This window comes from Cryptomeria japonica, chromosome 11 (assembly GCF_030272615.1).
Source record: "Cryptomeria japonica chromosome 11, Sugi_1.0, whole genome shotgun sequence".
Lineage (NCBI taxonomy): Eukaryota > Viridiplantae > Streptophyta > Pinopsida > Cupressales > Cupressaceae > Cryptomeria > Cryptomeria japonica.
Window position 1 is genome coordinate 733,269,194 of NC_081415.1, and position 13,031 is coordinate 733,282,224.

The window sequence follows — 13,031 nt, forward strand, 5'->3', positions numbered from 1 at the left end:
ATAATATTATAACAGCAGTAGTTCAATTTCCAGCTTGCCTATTATTGTAAATTCTTTTTAGTTCATGTTATGTGGTTTCATACCTATGCAAAGACTTAAAAACAAAAAAAAACATTGAAACATTAAACGGAGGAATAAGGAGTTGGCTGCAAACTGTTTGACTAAATTCCTATCAGCAGTGGGGTTAGTTTTTGGGCATTCTAGGGTGTCCATTACAGTGGTATCAGAGCAGAAGATTCTGCCATCTTGTGGGAAACTTTCACCAAAACATATTGCAGAAATAAAACAGGTCCAGAATGTATGATTGAGCATGCGACAGGGGCATTATAATTTTCGCAATACCAGGGCCAGACAAAATAGAAATCCGGATAGTCAGAGTGAGCAGTCTAGTTCATCCGTGCAGGTGGACATAGAATCCAGTCATACAGACATAGAGGAAATATTCTTCGATCAGGACAGCAGTATGGGTGACCGAGATGAGAGGAATATCGTTCCAGATCAGGGGGAGGTACTGTTCAGACAATTGCTGGGTACGTTAGAGCAAGGGCAGCGTATGCAGCAGGAGCAGAATAGGCGAATGGACATGATGTTGCAGCTTATGGCTAGACAGATGGGCGTTAATATTAATCCAGGTGAGGCCAACAATGGAAACAATAACAATGGGGGAAATGATAACAATAGGGGCAATGATAATAATGGAGGCCGAGGCAACAACAATGGCCCTGAGAATAACGTTAATGGTAATAATGGACATGGCAACAATGGAATTGAGGCGGATAACTTTAGACACATTGCACACCCAGCTCGAACAGCGAGCTCGAGACCTCTTCTACCCACCTTTCCACCTAGGGATCCGGTTCAACCAGTGAACGAACCGCAGATTACTGAGTTACAGGGTCAGTTCAGGAGGGACTAGGAGGCCAGTGGACCCGAGTTTCAGGCAGATATTTCCCTTAGAGATTATATGGACTTGAGGATGAGACATATGCCTAGAGCAGGAGGGAGGAATCAGAATTTTGAGCTGAGGAAGAAAGTTGGAAAACTTTCCTTGCCTTATTATGATGCTTCAGGGAAGATGACTGCACGAGCTTGGGTGCAGAAGGTAGATACATACTTGCAGCTAAATCCTATGCCTGAGGATGAGGCTATCAAGTATGCGGCTATGCATTTGGACGGCGTTGCGCATGAATGGTGGCATCATGGCATGGTGACTCTGGGGCATAATCAGATTACATCCTATGAGGAATTCACAGAAAGATTGATTGAGAGATTTGACACTAGGGATCCCGAGTTACATTTCAAGGAGCTAGCACAGTTAAAACAGTCAGGTTCAGTGGATGCTCACATCGCCGAGTTTCAGCGTTTGTCTGTACTTGTTACTGATATCTCTCCTAGGAGATTGGTGGTGTTATTTTGTGATGGGCTTGCTGATCCATTACGTGGTTGGGTGAAGGGACATGATCCACTCACCTTAGCAGAAGCAACTAAAAAGGCACGAGATTTAGCCCCTTCAGTATACAAAGGAAAATACCATTCAACAGATTCTTCCTATCGTAAGGACAAAGACAAAAAACCATTTCAGAAAGAGTAACAAACCCAAAGAAGGATCAAAAGGACTAGATAGTGAAACCTTGAATGAACTTCGAAAGAAGAAACTGTGCTTCCAGTGTAGAGAGCCTTGGGACTTATCTCATAAATGCCCTCTCAAGGCTAAGGCAAATCAAATGGAGTATTTTTCAGCAGAGGAGTCAGAGTCAGAGGGGGAGGATCAGCACTCCGATTCAGATGAGGGTAACATGATAGAGGAGAGCAGCATTCCTAAGGATGATAGATCGTTGGCACGCTTGACAGGGGCCCAAAAGGCAATCACATTTAAGGTCAGGGGTACTGTCCAGGGGCAGAAAGTGATATCTCTCATTGACACTGGGGCTACACATAACTTTATAGATACACAGTTGGTAGCCAGGAGAGGTTTACAGACAGAGGAGCATGATGGTTTTAGGGTCATGGTGGCTAATGGCCAAAAGCTATTATGTACTCAGAAGGTTTCAAATCTTCACATTAGATTTGGAGATGGCTATGAGTTGGAGGATGATTTCTACGTTGTGGACATGGGAGATTACGATGTCATCCTCGGTATGACATGGATGGCATCGCTGGTTGAGTTCACTTTCAACCTAGCGAAGTTGGAAATGAGGTTTCAGCATGAGGGTAGGACTGTTGTTCTCAGGGGACTTTCAGATGGGAGTTGCAGGGTAGTCTCTTTGAAGAGAACGGAGAGACTTTTTCGACATAATGACATAGAGTGGGCAGCAGAGTGCTTAGTTATGCCAACTTCACCGGAGCCTCGAGTGAAGAGTCATCCACCAGATATACAGGAGATTCTTGACAGGCATGCCAAGGTATTCAGTGATATTCCTCACGGGGTTCCTCCTGACAGGGGTGCAGAGCATGTTATTGAGCTCGAGGAGGGAGCCAAACCAGTGATGATCACTCCCTATCGTCATCCTAAGAAACATAAAGATGAGATAGAGAAGGCAATTAAGGAGTTGTTGGAAATGGGGCACATCAGGCCTAGCAAAAGCCCCTTTGCTTCAGCTGTAGTTTTGGTAAAGAAGAAGGATGGGACAATGCGCATGTGCATCGATTACAGGGCACTGAATAAGAAAACAATTAAAAACAGGTATCCCATTCCTAGGATTGATGAGTTGATTGATGAGTTCCATGGGGCATGCTTCTTCATCAAAATTGATTTGCGATCCGGATACCATCAGATCAGGATGAGAGCAGAGGACATTGAGAAAACAGCCTTACGATGTCACTATGGCCACTTTGAGTTTATGGTTATGCCATTTGGACTAACCAATGCACCCGCTACATTTCAGAGTTGTATGAACTAGGTATTCAGGGAGCAGTTGAGGAGATTTGTCTTGATCTTCTTTGATGACATCTTGGTCTTCAGTAAGACCTGGGAGGAACATTCACAGCATTTGGAGGAGGTATTATCTATCCTAGAGAGAGAGTCTTTATATGCCAAGGAGTCTAAGTGTGAGTTTGGTATGACAGAATTACTATACCTTGGGCATATTATTAGTACAGATGGAGTTCGAGTAGACCCTGAAAAGATTAGAGCTATAGTAGATTGGCCTACTCCCACGAACCTCACACAACTTAAGGGGTTCTTTGGTTTATGCAGGTTTTACAGGAGGTTTGTTAAGGGGTTTTCACAGACTGCAGCACCTTTGACAGACCTCACTAAAAAGGGAGCCTTCGTATGGACAGAAGCAGCGCAGCGATGTTTTGACCACTTCAAACAAGTGATGTCATCTTGTCCGGTTTTAGCTCTACCAGATTTCACGAAGCCATTTGAACTTCAGTGTGATGCTTCAGGTGATGGGATAGGGGCAGTATTGATGCAGGAGAAACATCCCATTGCATTCGAGAGTAGGAAGCTCCGAGGTGTTGAGAGGAGCTATTCTATCTATGACAGGGAGATGTTGGCCATAATGCATGCATTGGCCAAATTTCGATCATACTTAGTAGGTGGACGGTTTGTGATCAAAACTGATCACAATAGCATAAAATATTTCATGAGCCAGCGTGATCTTAATGACCGGCAACAGAAATGGGTTACTAAATTGCAAGCTTATGACTTTGACATAGAGTTTGTCAAAGGTAAGAAAAACGTGGTGGCTGATGCCTTATCTCGGAGACCTCACTTATGTGCTCTGGCAGAGCTTTCAGGAGATTGGAGAGATCAGATTATAGCAGAGTATGTCAGAGATGCTTGGGCTTTTGGATTGATTTCAGGTACTATACAGGATGATCGCTATGAGGTGATAGATGGATTGATCAGAGTTCAGGATAGGGTTTATTTGATTCCGTCATCACATTTGAGAGAGGTGATACTAAAGGCATTTCATGATGCACCCACAGCTGGGCATCCGGGGATCTTCAAGACCTACAGGCAGATCCGAGAGCGGTTCTCATGGAGAGGGCTCAAGGATGATGTTCAGAGGTATGTTAGGGAATGTGCAGTTTGTCAACAGAATAAGGGAGAGCACACATTTCCTGCAGGTTTATTACAGCCCTTGCCCATTCCTGATAGGAAATGGGAAAGTATTTCGATGGACTTCATCACTGGGTTACCACGAGTGTAGGGAAGGGATTGCATCTATGTGGTGGTGGACCGCTTGACGAAGTTCGCTCACTTCTTTGCTATTCCGTCCATTTACATAGCAGCACAGATGGCAGATCTTTTCTTTAGAGAGATATTCAGGTTACATGGGTTGCCCAGATTCATTGTCAGTGATCGGGATAGTAAGTTTATGAGTGTTTTTTGGCAGGAGTTGTTTAGGTTGTGTGGTACAGATCTTACACCTAGCACTAGTTATCATCCGCAGACAGATGGGCAAACAGAGATTGTGAATAAATGGGTGGAGGGATATTTGAGGAACTATGTAACTGCACAACAAAAAGCTTGGGTCAGATGGTTGCATATGGGAGAGTATTGTTATAACACCACTTATCATATGTCCATCAGGATGACTCCTTTCATGGCACTCTATGGTTATGATGCAGCTAGCTTCATGGATTTAGTTTTGGGGGACAGCAGAGTGCCTAAAGCCGAAAACTTATTGCAGGATAGTCAAGACATCTTGAAAGTGCTCAAGGAGAATATACAGCAGGCCCAGAATCAACAGAAATTGTACGTTGATCAGCACCGAATAGAGCGCAGTTTCGAGGTAGGGGATATGGTTTACTTGAGGCTACAACCATATAGACAGTCATCACTCAAGAAGAGCGGAGCTGAAAAGTTGAAGCTTAGATTTTATGGTCCCTACAGGGTGATTCGCAGAGTGGGCGAAGTCGCTTATGAGCTTGAGCTTCCAGAGGGCAGTCGGGTGCACAATGTATTTCATGTGTCTAGGCTTAAGAAAGCTATTGGTCAGAGTGTAGTACCTTCTGCAGATTTACCTCCTTTGGATGAGGAGGGGAAGCTCGTGTTAGTACCTGAGGCTATTCTGGACACCAGAGAGAGGAAACTCAGAAACAGGATAGTGAAGGAGTATTTGGTCAGATGGAGAGACCTGCCGGAGGAAGATGCTACATGGGAGAATGAGCAGGTGATACAGCAGGCTGGACTGAGATTGCTTGAGGACAAGCAATTTCAAGGGGGGCGGACTGTAATGTCCCCACTCTAGCAGATTGACCAAGTATATGTGCGTTAGCCTAGCTCTACATGGTCCCGAGGGCTAACGAAGGGTTTAAAGGGATCCTGGAGTGTTTTGGCCTAGTCATTTCCAGTTTGGGCCAAAACGAAGTTGATTTACTTTGTTTCAGGCATACTTACTATTTTTAGTAAGTCAGCAGGACACAACGGGGGCTAGTTATGGTGATTGGATTTGATACTCCTTGGCGAGAGCTTTCCGACGAGCTATCACTCACGCTATTCGGAGTCCGATTGCTAATATATTTTAATGCCTGAAGTTTTATTAAAGTAACATTTAATTTAATTGTAAAATATTAAAGTGTTACTTTAATATTTATTTTATGGAGATATGTGTAAATCAAAGGGGCAACCAAGGGAGACATAAGTGAATATTTTAATATGTTTTATATTGAACATGTTTTATCTCACATTGCTTGGGTGAGTTGGGTCGCCCCTTGGAGAAAGAATAAAAGGGAGCTTTTGTGGCTTCATTGGGTATGTGGAATATGAGAAGAATTTGGTGTGTGAGTTGCAGATCCGTTCTTGGCATTAGAGGACGTCTATCCTCTCTTGTGACATTCTAGACGTCATTCCCTTGGGGTTTGGCCTTTGGAATTCTTTGCTATCAGCTTCATTTACAGGCAGATTGGGTGCTTTTCCAGCTACAAGCAGCAGCATTATTTGGTTGCATTTCCAGCTACAGGCCGCGACACTATTCACGCGGGTACTATTCACGTGACACTATTCACGCGGGTACTATTCACGCGGCACTATTCACCTGACACTATTCACCTGGCACTATTCATGTTACTGTAGCAGCAGAATTAGAAACTTTGGTTGGAACATTATGTCAAAATGCTGGAGTATTTAGTGAGTTGAAAATAACCTGCTATGTATTTGATTTTTGTTAATTCTAGAAATAATATTATAACAGCAGTAGTTCAATTTCCAGCTTGCCTATTATTGTAAATTCTTTTTAGTTCATGTTATGTGGTTTCATACCTGTGCAAAGACTTAAAAACAAAAAAAAAACATTGAAACATTAAATGGAGGAATAAGGAGTTGGCTGCAAACTGTTTGACTAAATTCCTATCAGCAGTGGGGTTAGTTTTTGGGCATTCTAGGGTGTCCATTACATTTTTTTCCTTTGTTTCTGTTTGGTTTGATACAAATAGTTGTATGGAGGTTTGATCATGCAAGAATGCCAGTCTAACAATACTTTTCAACTTAAAATACTGGAATATAATTGATTGATAATAAAACTCAGAATTCTGAATTTTGGAGCAGCAAAATGATAATTTTAGAATTAAGAAATCTATTTCACCAGGACAATAGAATTGCATACCAGGAGTTCCACACCACGCCTAGAATGCGTTTTATTAAAGAAATTGAAGCAAAATACAATCTAAGAACACCCAAATGCTGGAAGTGGCTCCAATGCGCTTTATTTGACCCAACAATAATTACCAAAAACAATTTTTGGAGATCTACTGAATTCCATGCGTGGCTCCTAGGCATGATTATTCCATCTACTAGCAAAATCAATAAATGAATGATCAATGTGCTCCTGTCGCCTGCTGAATTTATTGATATACTGATGTGTAGTGTTGCTGATCAGAAATCCATGAAATCTAAACCCTCAATAGGCGAATCGAACAAGTGTAGCAATTTGGGGGAGCTGCAAATGGTATGGCTGCCTTGTAAAGTCCCCAAACCCTCCCCAATCTGCAAGTAATTCTCTGAAACTGCTGAATAAGACTGAATTGAAGCACAATGAGGAATTCTGAATGAGTCCCTCCATTCGGTGAATTGGGGTATCATCCAAATCCACCTGTCTTCAAGGAGTTTTCGTTCCTCAAAGTTGCTCTACTGCTGAAATTGACTTGCAGAGCACAATTCCCAAAAAGCTGATTGTAAAACCGATTCAAAGATGAATGAATGAAGCCTCCTCATGTCTTTTTAACAATTCCAAACCCTAATTCGATTTTAGGGTTGCAAAACTTTATTTAAATAAAGTTTATTAAACTTTATTTCATCCTCTTTTTAACTTTATTTCATTCCCTTATGTCTCCCTCAAGATGTACGACCCCTTAGACTCCCTTTATTAAGAGAATAAAGTTGTTTTTAAAAATAACTTAACTCATGTCTCTTGGGCATCATGGCACAAGGGGGCCCCTTTATCATAATTTATTATAATATAAAGTGACTTAATTAAATCAATTTAATTTTATTCAAATCAAACTTTAGGCAATAATTTATTTAATCTAGATTTATTCATAAATCTATCACCTGGATTTCAAACTGAAAACTAAATGTTGTCACCTGTCCAAGGATGATGACTGGATATGGCAGTGCAGCTGACAGTCTCTCCCTAAACAGTAGGGATGCTCCTAAAAATTAGGAGACTGTCTCAAATCGATGATAAACACTCCTAAGCCACTCTGATATGCTCCTCGGCTCTCCGATGGTGAAATAGTCAACTGACAGTCTCCTATAAAATAGGAACCCTCCTAAAAATAGAAAACTGCCCTAAAACGCCCAAAATGTCTCCAATACTCCTCAAAAGGTCACCAAACTCCCAAAAAATGGGCTCCCTATCTACGACGTTAGCCCATGGGAACCCTGATTATAGGCTAACCCATGCCGACAACTGGACTGCCTAAGGAAGGGACGTTACACCTGACCATTTGCTCTTGTTGGATAGTAGGGGCTTGATAGGTTGTGAAAAATTTGGAACTTCATCATGATTAAGTGAATGAGGTGGTTCACAAAATGTCCTCGATTGGTAGTAATTTGGATGGGAATGCCGTATAGGGTGACAATTTGTTCGTAAATGAACCTTGCCATATTGATCATTGTGTTATCTGGGAATGCTTTGTCCTTTGCCCATTTTGTCAAATACTTTGTAGCTATGACAATATATCTGCATCACTGTCACTAGCTGACCTTGAGTGGAGTGATGAAATCGTGTCCCCACCTCTCTAAATGTTCTTGTGGCTATGATGGGAACAATGGCATGTAGTCTAGTTTCAAAGGCTTGCCGACTCTCTAGCATGTCACATCACACCACCCACTCTCAGGTGTCTGTGTGTACTGTTGGCCACCACAAACCCGCCAATAGAACTTTCTGATTCGTGGCATCGTCCCTTATGTTCTCTAACAAGGCCTTTGTGTGCTTCCTTCAATACTCTTGGTATCTCTTCTTGCATGACACATCACCTTGACACATTTTTAGAGTAAATGAAAGTAACAGAATTACAGAACAAAATGAGAGATTTACAGAGTAAAGGAAAGTAACAAAATTATAGAACAAAATGATATAAATTAATTGCAAAAATGCTCCACAAAGATATGGCTTTATTCTCATTTGCCAAATATGCAATGTGTACAGGATATCATATGAATGGCCCAGGACTACATGTACCATATGAAATATATAGGCAGGCCAATGTTGGTTGAGAATGCCAACCGTTGGTACATTGCTGATTAACCAACAACTGTTGAGAACAAAAACATAATTACATTCATTTTATTGCTTGCCGACTACAGTAATTTGGTGTATTTACATCATCAACATAAGCAACAAATGCTTATGTTCAAGTATAGTCTAACATTATATTATATCAAATAATCCATATTTACTTCAAGTTACTTGAAATGGAAAGGACTGCTAAGTGCATGGTAAAATACACAGTCGGATTAATTTTCCAGAGAAACCGAGTGAATTGGGCTGGGAATGGCAAAGGATAAGAAATAAGTAATAATAATAATCGATAAATAAGAGTGGTAAAATAATTGAAATTAACTGGTGGAGAGGACTCCCTGCAGGTGGAGTAGAGGCCACCTAATGGTCTTGAGCATCCTCCACAACTAATAGAACAAGCACCTCCTTATCCTATTTGAAGAGGTACAGTAGCTCCCAAATCCACATTACTTCAAGGCATAGATGTCCACCCTGAGGGCCCAATAAGAGTCTTCCTATGTGTGGATGGTCTGCAAGTCCTCTACCAAGGAGGAAGGGAGAAGTGCCTATGGCTGTTAGCTTCTGTCTGCTACCTAGCTATTTTTGGCATGATACAATTTTAATGACTTTGAGTTTGAAATTTAAAACTCTTTGATAATATTACAAATGATGAGATATGTACATTTTGATTATAATATGGAGGCAAAGACTACACTCTTTAATCTGTATTCCATTTCCTATCAATGATAATCACTCTCTTTGCATTTACAGCTATCCCAGCTTTGGAGATACGTTTAGTTATTTAAGCTAGAATATTCCTTATGATCACATCTCATTTACTGCAATTTTTAAAGCAAACACTAGATTAAATAATCTAGATGAAAAAACAATAGATGATCAGTTACAAAGTGAGCATACAAGCTAGTCCTTTTCCCTAACTCTTTGTCCTTTATTTCTAGGTCAATATAGTAGTTTATTGAATGACATCAAGGATAGCTTGCATATCAAATTCATGCCACATTTCAATTCAAAGTATTTTGTATCAGAGCTTATCATGTCAAATCTTTGTAAAAAAGAGGAAATTTAATAGGAATCCTTTAATGGAAGAAATAGATAATGCTAACAAACATGGTGTAGATAGAAGGATTTTGATGTATCAACCCAGAGAATTTTTAAATGGTATCTGTGCAGAATGAGAACTGAGAAAGGAAACAAAAGTTATATTAAAGGACCAAGGTTTATAAATTAGATGGCATGGCTATGTAGTATGTACACAATGATTTCTGTGCATATGCAACTTAATAACTTGGCATTCCTAATTCTGTTTGGAAGAGATGCAATCAAATAAAAATAATGTATATGCTTTATCTCTGTGCTTTACAAAAATTGCTATATACATTTAGGGTTTCTTTATTATAATTTGGGTACCCTATTAAATCACCTTTAGTGATCTATATCTTGGATACCTGTTTTCTAGCATATCGTTTCTTCATGCACAAATTTTTATTGGTTTTGAATTCTTGTTTGTTATAGCTTATGTCCCTCATGCAAATTATGTTCTACAGCTCATTCCTGTAACTTGGATTTGTATATTTTAGTGGAAAGTAGGAAGGATGTCTATTGTATCATATGTGTTTTCTTGCACACAGAGACAAACTTTTGAGGAAATGAAATTCTTTGCATGTATCTCAAATGATATCTTTAGCTATAGAATATGAAAGATTGAATGGATGTTGCTTCAATATCTTCTTAATCTTTAGAGCGCCTCTTACTAGTTTCAGTGCTCTGTTCAGGTATTGGATGAATTGCTTCGTGTTGTCTCTGGTTTTAAAGGTGCAGATGACTCAATGGATGATGTATCCTTTAATTCCTCTTTTCCATCAATATTGCCAAGACCAGCAAGATCATTGGCAACACAATCCACAAGTAGATATAAAGGTAAAGAAGCATGCCGTAATGCTTCTGGAAAAGGATCTGGTAGTAGTGAGTGGAAAGAAGCACTGGAGAGGCATCTACCTCCAGCACTTGTACATGTTACTCCAATGGTATGCTTATTTTGTATATGCTATGTAACATTTTAATTTGGTAGTAATTCATCAGCTTAATTTGAGTATTTTAAAATTGCAACCAGGAGAAAGTGAACTAGTTATGTACTTGACTAACTGCAACATTATAAGTTTAAAATCAATTTATGTCAAAGAGAAAATGTATAGTGGGCTTAATCTTGATCTGTCAGATGGTTCAGATTTAAATGGATTTTATTTCCAACTAAAGGATATAATTGAGGGCATTACAATTGTTTGCATATTTGATTGGAAGTAACAGATTTCATAGACAACTCTGCAAATAAAATGTTTATATTCTATCGAATTTTAAGAGCTTGAATGCTTTTTGCCACAAGAAGCAGAAAAACAGTTTATTGACAGTCTAAGTTACTCCAAGTTTCCAGGACTAGGACAGTAGGGGATGTGTTTTGAGATATGGACAGGAGGGAGCCATTTATTGGGAATGGCAAGGGGACAGCTATTGAAAAATAGGGAAAATTTAAAAAATATAGAAAATTTCAAATATTCATGTGATAGCATTGATAAGGCAATCATCATATCTATCATAGAACCTTAACACATAATATTAGAGTTCAATCGAGATTTTCATTTCTTCACTGGCAGGCCAAAACTATTGTGATGGATTTGGGCAATGGAGTAATGGAATCTAAGAGATAAATGCCCATGGACAATGCAGCTGCCTTCAGCTGACCCAGCCATGGCCATGCTTGAAATTAAGTCAATAAACTTGAAATCATTAGGGAATTTTTTTTATATGAGATTGAAAAGTGATTATGGAGGAGGGAAAAGTGATTATGGAGGAGGGAAACCTTACTCTATGGGACCTCATGCCCACCCTATTCTTAAGATCCCGCACAAAATGCCAGTTGATGTAGGTGGCAACCATGGAGGAAGAAGCACAAGACCACAAGGATATTCCTAGGACAGATGAGGCCTCTGAGAATCAATTTTCTGCTACTACCAACTAACCTTGATTTTGATCCCGCTAAATTTTATATAAAGCCTTTTATGTGTGAGGAAGCTCTTTCAGGTTGTTACCTCCTGTTTGATGCAAAGGTCAGGAAGATTGTTATGATCTTCAATATCAGGAAGTTTTTTCCAATTTTCTAGCTTTTTGAATTGAGATAGCAATTAAATGGTAATGGTTTCTTAACATTTTCTTTGAATGTGAACTGGCTGATTTCCTTACTGATTCCAAATAGTTTACAATTCAGGGATGGAGGTCCTGCTGACAACTTTTGTTTCACCAATAAAAAATATATGAAGTTATGAACATACCTAATTTACCAATGTTAGCATGTTGAACAAACATATTGACACCCTTAAATTTGGATGCTTGTGAACATCATATAAATCTTAGATACATATTTTTCATTATTTTTGTGGTTTTTCTTTTTTAAATGAAACATATTGTTGCTGGGCCATAGGGGATGGCTAGCTGTCCCTGGGATGGTCAGGGGATGCTCACGCATTCCGTGGGTTTCCTATGCTTCCTCAAATGTCCTCGGGATGTTTCCTATTTTTGCTGATTTTTTGGGGTTGTTTCCAGTAGGGACAGCCCCAATTTGGCTGGGGATGCGTCCCCGGGTTACATAATCGACAGTTACTATGGTATGGTTACAAACATTACTTCTGGATTGTAAATTGCAAATAGAACCCAAAGAGTAAATCATAATAATGCCATGTGCAAATCCTAAATTTGTAGTAGAATATGAACTTATGAAAATAATTTGACTATGATATTGGCATACAGAATGGGCAAGATTGCTATTTATGGGAGGCTGCAGTACAAGTTGTTTACAAAGTTAGCATGGACTAAAACTTTGGGTGTTGATAGCGTTTTAAATTATTGTGGACTGTAGAGGAGACTCACAACTAACCTAAATTTTTTTTTTGAAGTCTTTTTTTATTATTGTAATGATCTTCTGAATTTTGATCTGCAGGTTCGAGCGGCTGCTCTTACATGTTTTGCTGGTTTAACATCTTCTGTCTTCTTTGCTCTTCCTGATAGCAAACAAACTTTCATTATTTCTTCCATTGTAAGTTTATATCGCATAGAAGGAATAGATTAAGATGAGGATTTTTAAATTATCTTTTGTTTTTTCTTAATTCATTATTTTTTGATCATTTTTCAAGGCCACCCTTTTATCATCTGGTGGATAACTTCTGTATTCAGGTAAGTGCAGCAGCAAAGGATGAGGTACCTTCTGTCAGGTCAGCTGCATGCCGGGCAATTGGCGTGATAGCAAGTTTTCCACAGATTTCTACAAGGTTGTTCTTAAGACAAAAT

At 39.6% G+C, this 13,031-nt stretch overlaps 1 protein-coding gene across 6 annotated transcripts in view; it reads left to right on the top strand.

The window, feature by feature from the left end:
• LOC131072109 (uncharacterized) overlaps positions 1-13,031 on the top strand; it is a 202,344-nt gene that overhangs the window by 173,683 nt on the left and 15,630 nt on the right. For all 6 annotated transcript variants that reach the window (XR_009112658.2, XM_058008172.2, XM_058008169.2 and 3 more), the window contains 3 exons: positions 10,469-10,720; positions 12,685-12,780; positions 12,918-13,012. Coding sequence is in view for 5 of the 6 variants with exons in the window: in XM_058008172.2 (XP_057864155.2) it covers positions 10,469-10,720; positions 12,685-12,780; positions 12,918-13,012 (443 nt within the window). In the remaining variant the exon portion in view is untranslated. The remainder of the gene's footprint in view (positions 1-10,468; positions 10,721-12,684; positions 12,781-12,917; positions 13,013-13,031) is intronic.